Genomic DNA, 19,777 nt, shown 5'->3' with positions numbered 1-19,777 from the left:
TTTGTTGTCCTAAAATCACAAATAGATAGTTTTGTTTAAAAAATGTCATGACAAATGCTGTGAAAGTGAAAGTTCAAAAGCTACTTTAAAGAGCTACAATGAATAGAGAAATAAAATCAATATGGTTTAGCGCAAATATTAAATTGCAAAGGTTGCAATGCATTTATATAAAAGTAAGCACTGAAGGTTTCCAAGTGAAGCACGACACTGTGTTCATTTACAAGTACAGAAACATGTGATATGGTGTTTCAGCGTTTTAGATCTTTGTTTATATTTAGGGTGAAGACCATAGAATGTAAAAAAATATGGACGTAGTGTCCGTGACGTCACACATAGGATTCCGAGAAGCCGTTCTGAAGCTTAAAGTAGGGGCGAGCTGGGCGTTGCCATTTTGCGAGCGAGTCATCGCGTGTCACTCCCGGATAACAGAAAATGGGCAAAAAGGCGTGATGTGGGCTGAGCTTATGTGACGCAATGACTATAAACGGCAGATAAATGGCTATCCACCTGTCACTCAAAGTAACCACCCCCTTAATTATGCAGAACTTTAAGGCTTTATATAACGTAAACTAATGAGTTATAAAAAAATTCACCCCCCTCACAGTTGTCATGAAGGTCAAAATTAGGCGTATAGGCCAAAACCACAATTTGTACCAGGCTGTAAACATGTTTTTTTCTGCTGTAAAGTTGTGAAGTTTAACATGGGGCTCAATAAGATTATGCCCCCTTCTGGAGCATGCCTCTAGTGGCCAGTCGATGAATTGCAGATTACATTACTTCCGTATTGGCTTCAAGAGATCGCGGGAGGTTGCCGCTTGGTGAAGACGCTGCAACCAAAGATCTCAAACTGCCTTGACACAGTATCATAAACAAACACAGTGCTGCATTTCACTCTGAAACTCGCAGCAAGCACATATATTTATATGGTGACAAATTGGAATTCAGACGTAAATAATTACAGTAATTTTTTTCATATTTTTGATTTAAATATGAAATTAAATATTTAGATTTGATAATACAATAGTACATTTAAATATTTGTATTTAATAATAAACAAAATAAAAATAATAACATGCATTATTATTATTAAAAACATAATTATTATTTTATAGTTAAACTGAATCAACTGAGTCAAAACAGTAGGAATGCCTATGCCTATGAAAACTCAAGTAGAAAGATATTTGAGCTCTTGTAAAGTGTGACCAATTTTTTTTTTAAATCAAGTCATGACACTCAAGTTATTTCTCCGTTTATTTAATGTATGCAGAAGCACAATTACCACAATCATTCTAGAATGATTCATTCTTTCATTCAATCATCTGATGAAACGTATTGTATGTTTTTGTATCGCAATCAGCTATATTATAATTGCAAAACAATAATGCAGTCAGTTTTTTCCAATATCATGCAGTCCTACTTTTTAAAATATTTAAAAATTACTCCATTGTGAAAAATTATTTCCATTGTAAAAACGCATGAAAAGCATAATTTCTTGGGGTAGATCAGAATTAAGCTGAATTATGGCTGATTCCATCACACACACATCTGTGAACAGAAAGGAAAGACCATTAACTATATTTAAAAAGACAGCTAACAGTTTAGTTTCGAACACAGAGAAAAGACATGAGACCCAGTTATTCACTCCAATTCTTGCGATCCTCATTGCAAAAGACTGAAGTCAACTGAGTGTTGCAAAATTCCCTTAATGTCAAAATGATTTTAGAGAAGCTATACAACCTCTTACATTTTGATAGAAATTATGTTTCATCCAACAAAAAAACTAAACCAGCCAACAAGACTTCCTCAAATGAAACCATAAAACATGATGATGGTAACATAAGTAGAGTGAATCAGGAGCAGAATATAGTTTATGTAAATGTTTTAAAGAGGAATTGGTTAGTGTTATGTCTTGTTCTTACATCTCTGACAACTGTTGTATACTTCTCAGGTGTGGCGGCACTCATGACGGTTGTATAAACAGTGATACTGAAAGGAAGAACATACTCATATTAAAAAACGCTTTATTACCAAAAGTGAGCTGAAGACACAAGCACTTAAACCAATAATACACCAATGTTCCAAATGTATTATTGCTCTTTTATTTATAAAAGGCGTTGTCCATAAATGTTTGGTCGATTTCAGCACATGTCTATGCAGCTCATTCAGTCTGCACAGTGTAACAGATGGAGCTAAAAATGATAAATAAAGTCAGTAAAGCAAGATGAGTTTAGAATCTGGACATGAAAGAGGGTGAGAGTTCAACAGATTTCAATGCTTGGACTGTTCTGATTTACAGAGTGGCTGAAACAATAAGTGTCTTTGAAGCTTTTTGAAAAGGCAGAGGCTTCACAAGACTTGTTTCTGTCACTGTGTCCTTCAGGATGATGCCTAAATTCGGCATAGCGTTGTTAAATCCTAATATTGATAACCTCCATTGGGAAGTATTAAGTATATTTTTTACTACTGGTTACCACATATGAGAAATGAGAATTCTACTTGAGGTCATTACATAACCATAGAATATCATGTGATAGGTGAAAAATGCATAACTGTCCTTACCCATTACATACGGGATTCACGGATAAAACCTGTAAATGTGAAAATGACATGGTTACTGAATCAACAATATTTTCAATAAATTATATAATAAAAGTGCACAAACACAAATCTCATCTTGGATATCTTTTTGATATCCAAATGCAGAAATTGCTTATGATTGAATGCATCTACTTGCATACTGAAAACTCTATACTAGCACATTTTATGGTACATTAAAAATGTACTGTAGAGCAGAAATAAATGCCATAAACTATGACAATAATAGGCAGCCAAAATTAATTTGTTCATATACCTTATACAGAGAATCCATAGTAATATGGTTTTGACCAGTGGCATTTAATGCTTTCATTGCCACGTCTCTAAAAAAAGAAGAAAAAAAAAACCAGGAAATGTGAGAAACATTCATTAATTTGTTCAGTTCAGTAAATGATCCCTCATTTATGCTCTCATGCTGTTGATAAAAATGTATTGTCTCCTTGCCTGCGGTCATCTCGTTTAGGGGCGGGTAGCCAGTGGTCATAATTTGTTTCAACTCTATACCAGCTGAAATAAACAACAGTTAAAATCACAGGTTTAGTAATGTAAACACTTTAAGGAAAACACTAGCACTGTAACAGAATGTTCAAAAGGAATCCTATTGTAGCATCGTCATCACGTTTGCCTTTCATTGTAACATTTTTATATCATTTAAGAATGATGATTGGTGCTTACTTTCCATAAATTGGATCCAGGGGCCAGATGTCAGCTGATCCTCCCCTGTCTCTGGTGATGACCACACCCTCACTAGCACGAACACCACCCAAAATGTAATAAACATCTGTGATGATCGGTACCTTGGCCAGCCTCATTACTGCATCCTGGAAATCCACAGCTGCTTCAAGAGTCTGAAGAAAATCAAACAAAGCAGATTTATTCAATGCAAAAGTCTCTTAAAGGGATACTCCACCGTTTTTCATATTAAAATATGTTATTCCCTTAACTAAGACGATTTGATACATACCTCTCTCGTCTGAGTGCGTGCACTTAATCGCTCTGACGCGCGGTGATGATCTGATAGCATTTAGCTTAGCCCACTAAGCCCAGTTCATTCATTAGGTACCAAACAGAAATCAAGTTAGAAGCGACCAAACACCTCCACATTTCCCCTATTTAAATAAAGATTCCATGAATAGTTGAACGATCAAGTATGGTGGCATAAAATAAAACGTGAAGCTTTTCTATGTGGGTTAAAAAGGAGAACTATATTTTATGGCGGAATAGCACTTTTGAGTGTACTTCGATTTGGCGCAGTAAAAAGTCTCGTCTGAAAAATCCTCCCTCACATCTCCCCCTCCCTCTCTCATTTCTGTCAATAGGGGGGAGGGACGATGTGAGGGAGGATTTTTCAGGCGTGACTTTTTACTGCGCAAAGCAACTTGTAAATTGATCTCTGTTTGATACCATAGTGAATTAACTGGGCTTAAAGGGCTAAGCTAAGTGATATCAAAATGTCACCGTCAGAACAATTAAGTGCACGCACAGACGAGCAGATGAGAGAGGTATGTATCAACTTGTTTTAGTTTAGGGAATGACAGTTTAAAATGAAAAAACGGCGGAGTATCCCTTTAATACTCAAAAAGTCAGTAAGTAAATGTAACACAATTTGCAATACTGATTTGTATTTTGAATGTTATATACATGTGTTCTCTCACCTCTCGTACTAGCCAGCTAACCGGAGAACTTTTTAATAGAACAGCGGAAATTACATTCTCCCACCAATGTCCCTTATCTGTGGGAATACAGACATAATAAAATCTGTGCAAAATTGATGATCTCATTTAAAATTAAAATTAAATCAACCTACTGCGTTCATTGCCAGACACTGTAAACTTGTTGGGGCTCTGTCCTGTCCACAGTCCGACATAACCAGCAAAAGTGGTTCCTCTGTATGCCAGCTGAAGAAATAATTTTCAAATTTAAGAATATAATACTCACGAGTTCACATTTACGAAATAATCAGATTAAAAGAGTATGTGTATTTGGTGTGCTGTCCGAGGGGAGGGCACCAAGCTCGGAAGTACTCTCCCAAATCCCTGGCTCGGATAGGAGCAATTGAAAGTGAGGAGTAGGGGTGGTGGAGGGATGCTGGAAAACTCAAGGAACATACGTTAGTTGGTTATGTATATACAGTATATAGGCCTCCTCTCGTGCTGATTGGATAGATTTTGTAACCAGTCCTATTCGAACCGACCTATTTGATCTCTGGCATGGGAGCTGATGCACTACTGAGACCTCAGCCTCTAGTGTCAGTCGCTAGTGTGCCTTTTAAAGCCAGGGGAGTGAAACTTACACACACAGTTCTCACTGGCCTGTGTTAAACTCACCTGCCTAAATGTCTATCTCATCCAGGTCATGGCACCAAATTTAACTGGTCTTACTCGACCCACTATGAGCAGGATTCAAACCGGCGTGGGAGGCTGACACACTAAAGACCGTAGATTCTATTGCCGGTCGCTAACACGTTTCTTGAGGCCAGGGGAGTAAGATTTACACCCACAGCTCTGACTGGCCTATGTTACACTAACCTCCCTAAACCGCTCTCCCATCCGGGTCACGGCACCAAATGAAACTGGTCCTATTTGACCCACTCTGAGCAGGATTTTAATTACCGTGGGCGGCGGATGTACTAACAAGACAGTTAAAGACCGCAGTCTTTAGTGTAAGTTGCTGGCATGCCTTTTGAAGCCAGTGGAGTGAGGTTTACATGCAAAGCTCTTACTGGCCTACGTTACACTACACTACACCTCCCTCCAATCCGTGTCACAGCACCAAATGTAACCAGTCCTACTCAACCCACTTTGTGCTAGATTCAAACTGAGGTCTCTGGCGTGGGATGCAAAAAAGACCTAGGAGTGAGGTTTACATGCACAGCTCTACAGGCCAACATTACACTTTGAACGTGTTAATCCCAAACTTTGTTAATAAAAAATAATAATCACCATAATACCTTTCCATTTTTCATGAAAAGTACGTCTACAGTTAGATTTTTGAGCACATCGTGGGGATAGTCCAGGTTTCTGCCGTGGTATATATTGCCCTTTGTATCCTGAGTAACAATACTGGTACAAAACCTGAAAAAAGCATAAGTACAATGAATGTTGAAAAGAAGTTGACAACTAAAAAAGTAAAACTTTAAAAGTCTTACTAAAAAGAGCAGAAAAAGTCAACAGCTATACAGTACTTACGCAGATACTTCATATGCAAAATTCAGTAGCACGATATCCGAAATGTCAGTCCCATAGAATGATGCCATGCCCTGTATTTCTCCAGCATACGGCTGTGGGATGTATTTCTCCAGAGCCTCCACTACAGGTTTAATGGCCACATGAACCCATTTGGGAACAGTCGAGCTGCAGGACAGGGAGTTTAAAAATGAATGTTCTGTGGATCTGGAATTATATGGCAAACGTGACTAAACTTTACCCTGAAGATCATCAAAGGAAACGACGTGGGTACGAAATGTTGAATAAGAATTAAACGGGGGACTCGGGAGGGGGAAATTGAATGTCAGCCCTCAGCAGCGCCATTCTATGAGGCGCCACGTAGGATTTAAATCAAACTTCGCTTATCAATACATACATAACACACGTGCATATACACCTATACATTACTCGCATACATATATGAAATACACGTGCACACTAATATGAAATCCATTCCAATACATATAATGTTAGTAATGAATGCATACACACTTGTGAATAACTTGCAGTCTGGGAATCAACGTCACTGCGCGTTGCATTCTGGGCAGTCGCCGCCATGTTTTAGGTCACGCTCAGGAGCGTACAATGATAACAAATACGAATCACTAGAGAAAAAACGACTGTATTCGCGTTATTTAAGAACTGCTTGCACTCACTTGGAATGAATGTACTAATATTTGAATCTCTTGCGTACATGAGCACTCAGTCGTAATGCCAGGACATTGCACATATTCATCTTATTTCATACAATCAGAAATCATACGGCCGTATATCGCACCACACACAGGACTACACATTGATTTCTCTTTCGCAGTTTTTTTTTTTTAATATAGCCTAACGAAAAGGTCTGTATCTGATATTTAAAATAATATTACTTGATCACAGCCATTGGGTCATTTGTTTAATCAACATATATCATATCGCAATTCCATAGCGTAACGTAATCATAAGGAATAGCATATGAGAGTATGGCCTGTAATGCAGCTTTGAAATGATTTGAATTGTGAACGCAACTTTAGCCTAAGTTACAGTACTAAACAGTTTTACTGGACTTAAAAGGTGCAAGTACAAGAGTCCTTCTACTGAGAGAAGCAATGAAGAATTTCCAGATGTGTTTACATTATTTATGGCGTAAGTGGTGAGTCACTCAACCGATTTGTTCAAAGACTCGGATTCATTCACGAATTGACTAGGTTACTCTGTGCGCCTTATGTTGCGAGTCGCACAATGATCTGGTTAGAAATTTAGCTGGCAGAAAAAATAAAACATTGTTTTTATTGGACTGCTGATCACTTCACTACAACATTCTCTCTTTTATTGGTCTGGCTGTTTGATGAGAACAAGATTAAATGTAGTTGCACTAAACTCTGTTAATAATCTGTACAAGGATATATATATATTCTGTTGCGCAATGCGCGGAGAACTGAAGGCGCGGCTTGATCTTTGGTTGACCAATCAGCGGAAAGGGGCGTTTTGTTCCCGCCCATGTTGAGATCGAATATTCAAGCTGTTTATCCATTTCCCCCCCCCCCCCCCCCCCCATTTGGCAGATTAGAACAGAGTGTGATTAAAACAAAAATAAAAATATGAGGGGAAAAAACGACTCGAGGTTTGTTTATTCTCATAGGGAGGGTCGAATATATGATAAATGAATGCTTTCTTAGTTTTTCCGTTTGGAAGACAAAAAGGAAAAAACAAATTATCCGTGGTCAGTGTATATTTTGGCCATTCGATTTTCCTTAAAGAAACGGGTATTCAAAAACAAAAAACGGCTCCATTTTCGTTTTTTCATTTTTTAAACAAAACGAAAAACAAGAATTCAGCATGATTTTTCGTTTTTCGTTCAGAGGTAGAAAATGAATAAACAGCTTGAATATTCGATTTCTACACATGGGCGGTAATTATACGCCCGTGTCTGCTGATTGGTCAGCCGAAGATCAAACTGCTCTTCCTCAGTTAAGCACAGCAGAATAAAAGTCCTGTGCTGCTACAGTATAGGCCTATGGCTTCTTAACGAGTGTATTGCAGCTACATTTGATCTTTTATTAATCATACAACCAGACTAACGAATGGCTCGACACGACCCATACCCCCAGGGAAAGAGCCTAGACAGGACTTTCCTCTGTGTATAAATTCACATAGGCCTGGGTATGGCAGGATTACAGCTGTCCACCCCGGTTGCCCAGTCTTAAAAAAAAAGAATAAAAAGTTAATTAAGATATAAATTAATATAATAAGTTATTTAATATTTTAAACACTAATACAAAACTGATAACTGACAACCAGAGAACAATAGTTAAATTAATAGTCTTAAATAAGTCTTAAATTACGTCGGGTTAAATAAACTAAATAAGCATACAAACATGCCAAACAATCAAGCGAAGACCAGCATGTAGGCTAAAAGTTCAGGAAATACGCAGCAGCTATACACTCTAAAAACTTATACTATGATTTACTCAATTTTTTTGGTGAAACATTTTTACACTAAAAAAATTGAGTACATTTTAAAGCTCTGAAATAAATTATAGACACCATATGAACTGAGTAAATGTAAGTAAAAAAAGCTACCTTTGTTTTTGAGTTTATTTCATCAATATTGAGTATTAGCCTAATTGATACCGAACAAAATGGTGTGTTATTTTCTTTGCCATGTTAACTTCCAAAGAACAGAATGTGGGTTCTCTCCACGCTGTTTTGACAGAGAAAATCTGACACACAGATTTTGAGAGTTGCCCATCCAAACAAAACAGAAGTCTACAGGAGATGTGAGGAACATTGTGTACAACACTACATAGCCATAAGTGGATTTTAAATTTACAAGGACCTGGATGGGTACCGAAACCCGGTATTAAACGGGCCCAGGGGGGATTTTTACACAGAAGAAAGCCCTGTCTAGGTTGAGGTTCTGCCCCTGAATGTGTCGAGCCATTCATTAGTCTGGTTGTTTGCTATGGTTGTTTGATTAATAAAAGATTAAATATAGCTGCAATAAATGCGTTAACAATCCGTGCAGCTGTTGCAGTGCAGGACTTTTATTCTGCTGTGCTTAACTGAGGAAGAGCAGTTTGATCGACACGGGCGTATAATTACCGCCCACGTGTAGAAATCGAATATTCAAGCTGTTTATTCATTTTCTACCTCTGAACAAAAAAAGGAAAAATCATGCTGAATTCTTGTTTTTCGTTTTGTTTAAAAAATGAAAAAACGAAAAAGGAGCCGTTTTTTTTTTGAATACCCGTTTCTATAAGGAAAATCGAATGGCCAAAATATACACTGACCGAACCGCCGCACATTTCGCAAAATTCTATTGCTTCAGTTGTAGCATCCCTCTCCATGATTGCAAAGTTGTAAATGCGGTAAATATAGGCAGGTTACTTCCGTGTACACACAAATGACTTCCTTTTACACTGAAATGGCTTCCTTTTACACTGAAATGCCTTCCGTTTGCACTGAAAAGTTCACGCACAACCACATATGAAATCACTCGCACATCCACATATGAAATCACTCGCACATCCACATGAAATCACTCGCATATACATATTATACACAACTAAAAAGCATGCATCCACGTATTTTGTATGTGCGCGTTGTATGGATGTGTATGCGCGCATCGAGTTTATATGCGAGTATTTATAGTTCTATATGCATGGAAGTTTATATGTATATGCGAGTATTTATAGGTATATGCATGGAAGTTTATATGTATATGCGAGTATTTATAGGTCTATATGCATGGACGTTTATATGTGTATGCGAGTACTTATAGGTATATGCATGGAAGTATATGCGAGTATTTATAGGTCTACATGCATGGAAGTTTATATGTATATGCGAGTATTTATAGGTCTACATGCATGGAAGTTTATATGTGTATGCGAGTATTATAGGTATATGCATGGAAGTTTATATGTGTATGCGAGTGTAAGGCCGCCCAAATCGTCCCAATGGAGGCTAACGATCGGCGGGTGAAGTTCGCTGCGCGTTCGTCTTTTCAGCGGGGAAAAGGGGATTTTATTCCAATTCCTCGTTATCTGACTCCATTTAATGATAATTTAGAATTTGGGTTAGAATGCCAATTGGTTATTTGGTCATTCATTTTTAATAGTTTAACTACACATTTAATTATTCCGTTTAACCCATTGTTGAAATTATACCCAACCTGAATAATTTCAGAGCAAGTCAGAATCAATCAAAGTATAACAATTTTATTTAACAGTCAGGTAAATGTATAAAGCCAATTACATAGTCAATTCAAAGGTAATCCATATATAACATCAAATAGTCTGAAGTAAAGAATGAAATGTATACCTGACTTCTGAAAACTACATAATGCTGGCTATCTCGAGACATCCAGCATTACGGGCTGACCGGTTTAAAGTGTCAAGCCCTGAGCTCTTTGTAACATTTCCTTAAATACCCAGAAACAAATGCACAAACTCTTTCAAATGTTAACACAAGCTCACAATGGGAATTTGCATTGATCAAGACTTGTATTGATGCAAAGGCCAAATGGCTGAAAGCCACACCCACCAAACTAAGACAAGATATCTTTAAACTCTTAAAACATTGATTATCTTTTGGTTAACTTCTGTGGAGTTGAGATATTTGTACCAGTCGCACTGAAACATTTCAAACGATATCAAACACATATAATACTGTATCGTGTGGATTGACATTGTAATATAGAGATTTTGTGTGTATTTTCAGGTGATCTCAGCATGAGACAGGGAAGGAATTGGGGGAGACGGGGTATATAGGGAAAGATGTAGATTAGCTGATAGTGAGGTGAGACTTGCGTCTCCAGTGGTGTGTGAGGGACAGTTCAGATGTTAATTTCCTTTATTTTCTCAGAGAGTCCTTGTTCTTCATTCAGACATTTCGGCATATACTAGTTTTTTCAGTCTTACACGAGTATTTATAGGTATATGCATGGAAGTTTATATGTATGCGAGTATTTATAGGTCTATATGCATGGAAGTTTATATGTATATGCGAGTATTTATAGGTCTATGCGTGCGTCAAGTTTATATGCAAGTTATTCACAAGTGTGTATGCATTCATTAGCAACATTATATGTATTGGTATGGATTTCATATTAGTGTGCACGTGTATTTCATATATGTATTTTGAACATCCAATAGTATACATGTATATGCGAGTAATGTAGGTGTATATGCACGTGTGTTATGTATTGATAAGCGAAGTTTGATTTAAATCCTACGTGGCGCCTCATACTTTACCACGTGATTCGTGTAACTTTCAGCTTTGCATTTGACATTTAATTGATTACAAATACTGTGCGTACAATTTTTTAGATGGTGATAATCTATGGCTAACATAAATATTGTCAAAATTGCAAGAGTATACCATCGAAAGCAACTTTTTTTTCTCGCGTGCGTATATTTGATACTTACTCGATCACTTCAGACGCAGCTTTTCTCAAGAAATTAATGTCATAGAGTTTCAGCAGAGGAGTCCATCGCTGATCCGCAGGAACGTCCAGACTGATGTTTACCACTGGAGGGGAGAACTCAGCTGTCGATACGCAGATAAATGTCACGCCGAGAAATAGACAAATAATCTGAAGCTTCATGGTAAATGCTGAACAATAATTGTCTTTGTGATGGTGACATTTGAATAAGCGAAACCAAAGAGTCCTTCAAACTCCCCAACTTCTGTATTTGAAAACAAGGAACTGTGATTGTTGTGACACATTAACCACAAGGGGGTGGTGTCGTCCACCACCACTGTTTGAAATCAATAATAAAGGTCATCGCTTTGGTGTGAAGAATTTCTGTTAATCAAGAAGATTCGTTCGTCCGATGAATGTGTCCAGATCACTGATCTATAAATGACTTTCTGATGTTCTCTATACCGACCAGTGTTAATGCGCCCAAAAAAAGAAAAGCAGATAGAGCACTTCTTGAGAACTGTTTATGTTAGTGCATTTTTGACTTGAGATTTCTAAATCATTGAGGAAACGCAGTATTTATTTTTGATTTGAGATTTCTGGCCGCGGATTGAGGAAACGCGTTTATTATGCACAGAGAGGGCACGTGATATTATGTGGCTTTTCACTTTCTTTCTGGCAAAGGTCGATATAGTTCCCTGGCGACGGTGGTAAACCTATGGTGGTAAACACTTCTGCTCACGTGTGAAAATATTCAATATTCAAATTTTTATATTGAAGAAAATGTTATAATCAAAGTACTTTTTGTGTCCCCATTTTCTCAAATAGCAAAAAAAAACGCAACAGTAGTGCGTGCTTTATAAACACCCATCAGTTTGAAAGCACCCACAAATTTAGAAACGCCCACTGTCTTCCGCAGAGATCGGGAACGGGATAGGTTTGTTTGGAACTACTCGTGCGCATGCGCACTAGTCCACAAGGGTGAAAGTTATATCAGGCTGTTTGACAGCAGGGAGTGCATGCATGGGTTTACTGCCGCGTTGCAAAACCCATCAACAGGAACGATTTTAGAGTGAGTTTGGAATATATTTATTGATATGTTTTTATGCTATTCATGTTGTATTTGACGAACACTGCACTCTTTGCACACCAACGTTGCCAACCATCACCGCAAGTAACTTAGTGCTTATATTATGTCATTGAGGTGTGTTGTTTCCTTTTTGCATTGACGACAGGTATCAATTTTTATTAATTTGTGTTGTATTTGGTGATGCTCACGAGCTGATTTACAAATAATTTCATTCAGCTAAAACACTTTCAGTTTTAATGTGAGCCTGTTGTGCTTGTCGGGGGAGTCTTGCGATAATAAATTTAATTTCCGGACGTTTGGTAACGTTAAGCAGGTTATATCACATGCAGAATATAGCTTTTTACGACCGCCTGCGCAAATTATCCTATGCATGTTTTAGCCCTTCGTGTTGTAAACGAATATGTATGTCACGTGACTGTGTTATAGCATTGGCAATTTTACTCATTTTCTTTTAGCAGGTATAAAAGGTTTTGCCCTGATTAGACATGAAGATTGCTGTACTTGGAGCGACTGGTCAAACCGGACAGCAGCTGGTGAATCAGGCTCTTCAGCAAGGACATTTCGTCACAGCCGTCGTCAGAAACCCGGGAAAACTGACGGTAACACACGAGAACCTCAAGGTAAATAGTAAAATGAACATGTAAGATCAAAGTTATTATTGTTATTCTTTTTTAAATGGCATGATTAAATGATAAACGGCATTAAGTTACTGCTTGTCCGTAACCGTGACCGTAAGTCAAGAAATGGACAGCAAAATCACAATCTCAAATGTAACTATAAAAGGATTTTAGCTTCAGTTTATCATGAATGACATGGCTAAATTTATTTAATGTATTTATATAAAGTATGAGTATAATATGAGTCTGATTAGTTCTTATTTTCTTTCTTACCTAGTTGACTCAAATTTGCACATTTATAAATTTTGAAAGGATGTATACATGTATAAAAATGTATAAAAACATACATTTATAATGCATAAAGTACAATAGTATGAGTTATTCATCAGCTTTTTATTTCCTTTCTTACCTAGTTGACTCAAATTTGCATATTGATAAATGCTGAAAGGACTCGAAGTTTATAATTTAAATAAAAGTAAGGATTTATAAGTCACTAATTTATACATCTGTAATGCATGACTTACATGCAAATATTTATTTTCCATGAGTATTTGTGCAGTATTACTGAAGAACACGAAAATTTAGCATAACAGTCACATGGGTGGCGTCAAAATTTAATGTGTTTCATTTATGGGTTGATATCATCACATGATTTGCTTGCCCCACATTTTTGTGCAGGAAGTATTTTATGTTTTCCAGACAGCAATGCCAAATGTCAGTGTAGATAATGCTTCAAGTGTTCAAGATGATGCACATTTTTCTCTTAGATTTATAATGACCACTTTGTAGCTACAACTAGCATGCAACCTCATAACCATGTTTAATTGTATGCCCTCATGTGATAGGTTGTTGAAGGAGACATTTTTTCTGAAGACAGCCTGAAACCACATTTCAAAGGCCAGGATGCTGTGTTGTCCTGTCTTGGCTTTCCAATCTCATTTTTGTATGGAATCACTGGCTATACCCAGTCTATGACGGCAGCATTAAATGCTATGCGTGATGCCAAAGTTAATCGGATCATCACTATGACCTCATGGTACACTGACCGTAAGTGCTGTTATTATTTCCAGGTACATAAAACTGAAGATTCTATACCTACAGTATTTTTGGTCTGATCAGTTGTCTGGTATAGTAATTGAACTGTTATGCCTCTATTCACAGCTAATTCAGGCTCCAATTCTTCCTTTCTCATCCGCTTCATGTTGCTTCCCATGATTAGAAGCGTTCTGAACAACATGTATGAAATGGAAAACTTTCTTAAGCAGACTGACGACATCAACTGGACTGTTGTCCGGCCCCCTGGCCTCAAGAATACACCAATAACAGGTGGGATTTATTAATAAAACAAATTTAACATACATTAAAATATAATAAGTTAAAATGTCTTGTCTTGTTGTAACAGATAAAATGCAGTGGTGGACAGTGCAGTGGGAACAAAGTACTTCATTACTGTACTTTAGTACATTTGTACTTTATTGGAGTATTTTTATTTAGGGAAACTTTTACTTCACTTCATAAAAACATGTCGTTCCACATTATTTTGAACTGAAGTATCATCTGGTCAGAGTGAGTCTTCAGTTAACAATTCACAGAATTCACAAGTCTGACTCAAAATGAGCCAACAACAGGAGATCCTCTGTGCTTGAGTGTGCATGCGACTGATGATGTGAAAATTAAGTTGATTATTCCAAAATATGTAAATGAAAATCATATTTATGCCACGACTGTTTAGTTGTTTCTGAACTACACGGTTCCTTCGCAATAGGAGTATATACAAGTATGCATGAAATTATACATGGAATTTGATTTAGGTAATTGCCAGGTCTGGATAAGTATAGACAACAGAGTATGGAAAGAAAAATGTGTTTTCAGACTATTACCCATATTTATTTTTCTAAAATATAAAATTAAGAATTTCTTAAAAATAAATGTATCATACAAGAAGTGTATTCATGGCAGAAGTTTAGTGATTTAGTCATTTAGTCAAGGTGCACATTTTCATAAAGTTACAAATGTAACCCTGGTTCCCTTTTGTTCAGTCACTCTGAGTAACGTCAGTGACTGACGAATGGGGGTTTCACTTTACTCAACTAAACTATATATATATATATATATATATATATATATATATATATATATATATATATATATATATATATATATATATATATATATATATATATATATATATACACACATACAGTGCCTTGTGAAAGTATTCGGCCCCCTTGAACTTTGCAACCTTTTGCCACATTTCAGGCTTCAAACATAAAGATATAAAACTGTAATTTTTTGTGAAGAATCAACAACAAGTGGGACACAATCAATCATGAAGTGGAATGAAATTTATTGGATATTTCAGACTTTTTTAACAAATCAAAAACTGAAAAATTGTGAATTGACTAATGACTAAATGACTAATGATGATAAATAGAATCCACCTGTGTGGAATCAAGTCTCCGTATGCACCTGCACTGTGATAGTCTCAGAGGTTTAGGACCGTTTAAAGCGCAGAGAGCATCATGAAGAACAAAGAACACACCTGGCAGGTCCGAGATACTGTTGTGGAGAAGTTTAAAGCCGGATTTAGATACAAAAAGATTTCCCAAGCTTTAAACATCCCAAGGAGCACTGTGCAAGCAATAATATTGAAATGGAAGGAGTATCAGACTACTGCAAATCTACCAAGACCTGGCCGTCCCTCTAAACTTTCAGCTCATACAAGGAGAAGACTGATCAGAGATGCAGCCAAGAGGCCCATGATCACTCTGGATGAACTGCAGAGGTCTACAGCTGAGGTGGGAGACTCTGTCCATAGGACAACAATCAGTCGTATACTGCACAAATCTGGCCTTTATGGAAGAGTGGCAAGAAGAAAACCATTTCTTAAAGATATCCATAAAAAGTGTTGTTTAAAGTTTGCCACAAGCCACCTGGGAGACACACCAAACATGTGGAAGAAGGTGCTCTGGTCAGATGAAACCAAAATCGAACTTTTTGGCAACAATGCAAAACGTTATGTTTGGCGTAAAAGCAACACAGCTCATCACCCTAAACACACCATCCCCACTGTCAAACATGGTGGTGGCAGCATCATGGTTTGGGCCTGCTTTCTTCAGCAGGGACAGGGAAGATGGTTAAAATTGATGAGAAGATGGATGGAGCCAAATACAGGACCATTCTGGAAGAAAACCTGATGGAGTCTGCAAAAGACCTGAGACTGGGACGGAGATTTGTCTTCCAACAAGACAATGATCCAAAACATAAAGCAAAATCTACAATGGATATCCAGGTGTTAGAATGGCCAAGTCAAAGTCCAGACCTGAATCCAATCGAGAATCTGTGAAAAGAACTAAAAACTGCTGTTCACAAATGCTCTCCATCCAACCTCACTGAGCTCGAGCTGTTCTGTAAGGAGGAATGGGCAAAAATTTCAGTCTCTCAATGTGCAAAACTGATAGAGACATACCCAAGTGGCTTACAGCTGTAATCGCAGCAAAAGGTGGCGCTACAAAGTTAAGGGGGCCGAATAATTTTGCACGCCCAACTTTTCAGTTTTTGATTTGTTAAAATAGTTTGAAAATATCCTCGGAAAAACTCCTGAGATTCAAAAGCTTGACAGCTAAGTATGGGCATTTCACTCACGTTGGAAGCATCAACATCCATTTGCTTAGGACGTAGCCTACTATTAGAATTCATAAATGGTTGACTTCCAAATTAAAATATTCAACAGAACAATAAAAAAACATATCAATGAAACAATGGAAATAAGCGGTTAGGTTCAGAACGATAAAACTTCATTGTTGTTTATGATCCTAAAAGCCCTGCTTTTAATTATCAGATACATTAAAAAATACTTAAAAGTACTTTTGTGAAATGTAATATTAAATATTTTAAGGTATATGTACTTTTACTCAAGTACATAACTACTTGTGTTTGTCCACCACTGGTAAAATGCTTATTGACAAATAATACTGTGCCTTTGCTGCAAAGCTATTAGATCATCACAAATTGCATTTTTGTATTTTGTTAAATTTGTGGTAATTTTTCTCATTGTTTTCAAAGCCAATGAGTTCCTCACACATGAAGGTTATTATGTCCCGGATGAAAATGGTCTGCCAATCGGCCAGTCTGTGTCAAGAGGAGATGTGGCTCGTTTCATGCTCTCTCTACTCAATAACAATGCTTGGATGAAGAAAGCTGTTGCTATCATCACCAAATGAGTTTTTGGTTATACTTTGCTATACTTTTTGGTTACACTTTGTTTATATCATTACAATTATTTCACTTACCAAATAAGAGCTAATAATCTAATATAAAAGGGTAAAATATTTAGCATTTTTAACATCCATCCATCCATCCATCCATCCATCCATCCATCCGTCACTCTCTCTCTATATATAGTCCTAAATATATCTTGCCTTCTCAAACATACTGTGAAATTACATCTGAAAAGCCATATTTTTTTTATCAATGCAACTTCTATTAATTTATAATCGTTATTAGTAATTTCAGACATTTATGTGCATTTGTTTATATTGATTTACTGTGTAACACAAAACACTAATATCAGTCCCTGTCTTCATATTTTAAAGGGGTGAAAACACATTCTTTCAATGCCTTGATTGTGTTTGTGGGGTACACTGTAACGTGTTCATGCTTCGTTGAAAAAAAAAAAACATTATTTTTCATAAATTTTGCCTTTATTGTACACTGCTCTGTCTCTCCTTGTAAAAAATCTGATGGTTTGCTGGTTCTATGTAGCCTGACAAGCCAGACCCACATCAAGATGTTTGGTCTGGAAACTCACCATAGACAGGGCTCAATCCGAGGGGCGGGATAAACGGTTGTCTTTCAAACTCCCTCTGCACGCGATAGGATAGCGCTACACCAACCAGAGCAACGAAGGTGAAACAGAGCTTGTTGATAGATTAAACATTCGCCGTATCCGGTCGGCTAAACTCCGAACACATCTTCCCTTTTTAAGAATGACTTCAGTGCCGTTCTTTGTTCTTTTCTCAGAGAAAAGCTTAACTCCAAGTCTTCCAGAATCGCAGTCAAAGCTGATTCAAAAGACCGCCGCTGTTCGCCAGTTTCTGTGTTTACTAGACAACAGAAGCACGCAAACGCAACTCGGCCGTCGTCATTATTGCCCCGCCTGCCGACTCTATACACGATGTCCCATCCAAAGTGAGGGTAATACAGCTCAGAAGGGTATTGAGAGTTCCTAGACGACACTCGTGGGCAGAATTAAATTTGCTGCCGCTAGGGTGCGTCTAGATTTCTAGGCTAGGTTCTATGAAGTTAGTCCCTCAAAAATATGCAATGGGCTCTGATTGGTTCGCTAGCCCAGTGTGCTGTGATTGGCTAACCACCTAGTGCACTCCAGCATACTCTTCTCCACAGAAATAAAAAATGGCCTCGCCCCCCTTATTTAATATTCTCGAAGGTGGGGTTTATGTAAATATTGAACCCGCTGATGTAAGCTAGAGGAAAAGTCTGTTGTTCCCTTCAGGCCATTTGCTGTAGTCCTTAGAAAGTGATTTCTTTAAAAGCATCTCCCTTTGCTTTAAACTTTGCAGATGTTGTTTATGCTGAAACAGCAACATTACACACTCACTAAAGTTAGAAAAGTGAAATCGTGTTTTACCACCCCTTTAAGCCAACTTTGATAACCCAAACAATGATTAAAACTGAGCTGTTGTTATGTCCTTGTGTCATTAAGATTTCCATAATACTTTAAAACACCATTTTATAATAATACAAAATAAACATTGTAATGGTATAAAAATTGCTTTGTATTAGACAAAATTCAGTTCTTAACTTTATTAAATACTGTCTAAACCTGTAATTTTTATGTACTTTTTATCGATTGTTACATTTTGTTTTCTTATTTTGTGCATATTTTATGTTCAATGACGTATTCCATTTCTATTGATTTTATACAGTGCACATGCAGATTTTACATTTTTGATCATACAAATTTTATACATCTATACGAATACTTGGATGTTCAGGTTAAAATTTTGACTTTATTGGTACATATTCAAATATTATAGCAGACTGATGCAGACCAGCAATTTAACATAAAGTCATAGGTGATTTATTATCTTTGATCTATGTATGAAAATGTCAAAATGTCTCTCTCTCTCTCTCTCTCTCTCTCTCTCTCTCTCTCTCTCTCTCTCTCTCTCTCTCTCTCTCTCTCTCTCTCTCTCTCTCTCTCTCTCTATATATATATATATATATATATATATATATATATATATATATATATATAGAGAGAGAGAGAGAGAGACAGATCAGATCCTACAGATACAGATCCTACCACTAGTCAGCTGTTTACTGTTCAAAGAGCCACTGTTGATACTCGTTTACCTTTGGTGAAACAGTCAGTTTAACATAGACACAGAAATCAAGTCTGCTAGAGATAATTACATTTGTTATGCAACTAGTGTGACTGAGTAGCCTGACAAGCCAGACCCACATCAAGATGTTTGACACTTGCGGGCAAATTAAATTTGCTGCCGCTAGGGTGCGTCTACATTTCTAGGCTAGTGACTGAGTGTCTCATGACCACATGAGTGCAGTGTTGCACTGTTCTTAATAAACCATTTCTTTGGTGAAAGGCTACTGTCAATGTCAGAGAGTCTATACTATAGCCTTCCCAGAGAATGCATGTCGGCATGTTCTATGTTGTACTATAAGCTGATGGCTGCCTTTTTATTGTCAAAGTAACGCCAAAGGACTTACAATGCACAAACTTAATCATTAAATTGAAAGTTTTTGCTTAAAATTCCCTGTTATGCAAAAGAGGTTTTTTTTTTTTTTTTTAAGGGATAGTTCACAGTTCACC

The 19,777-nt window shown here is 37.1% G+C and overlaps 2 protein-coding genes across 3 annotated transcripts; one reads left to right on the top strand and one right to left on the bottom strand.

Moving 5' to 3' along the window:
- Positions 1-1,237: 1,237 nt before the first annotated feature.
- On the bottom strand, positions 1,238-11,514 carry LOC137071826 (N-acylethanolamine-hydrolyzing acid amidase-like). The gene is made up of 11 exons (XM_067440029.1): positions 11,219-11,514; positions 5,784-5,948; positions 5,546-5,669; positions 4,403-4,493; positions 4,251-4,327; positions 3,271-3,443; positions 3,040-3,102; positions 2,852-2,918; positions 2,560-2,588; positions 1,920-1,986; positions 1,238-1,545 (listed from the first exon to the last, which is right to left on the bottom strand). Exons 1-11 carry the CDS (start codon positions 11,395-11,397, stop codon positions 1,534-1,536), a joined length of 1,047 nt encoding a protein of 348 aa, XP_067296130.1. The 5' UTR covers positions 11,398-11,514; the 3' UTR covers positions 1,238-1,533.
- A 663-nt stretch (positions 11,515-12,177) lies between these two features.
- Positions 12,178-18,772, top strand: LOC137071825 (flavin reductase (NADPH)-like). Of its 2 annotated transcripts, none has more exons than XM_067440027.1 (5): positions 12,178-12,286; positions 12,763-12,924; positions 13,767-13,968; positions 14,083-14,247; positions 16,987-18,772. In XM_067440027.1, the coding sequence occupies exons 2-5, from the start codon at positions 12,790-12,792 to the stop codon at positions 17,142-17,144; spliced, it is 660 nt and encodes a 219-aa protein (XP_067296128.1). In that variant the 5' UTR covers positions 12,178-12,286; positions 12,763-12,789; the 3' UTR covers positions 17,145-18,772. The 2 variants fall into 2 exon arrangements, with proteins under 2 accessions (XP_067296128.1, XP_067296127.1); XM_067440026.1 differs by having other exon boundaries at positions 12,195-12,286; positions 12,760-12,924.
- Positions 18,773-19,777: the final 1,005 nt, after the last annotated feature.

Source organism: Pseudorasbora parva, chromosome 3, assembly GCF_024679245.1.
Source record: "Pseudorasbora parva isolate DD20220531a chromosome 3, ASM2467924v1, whole genome shotgun sequence".
In the NCBI taxonomy this organism is placed as follows: Eukaryota; Metazoa; Chordata; class Actinopteri; order Cypriniformes; family Gobionidae; genus Pseudorasbora; species Pseudorasbora parva.
The sequence above is the reverse complement of the archived record's forward strand: the minus strand, read 5'-3'. Positions and strand labels throughout refer to the sequence as shown.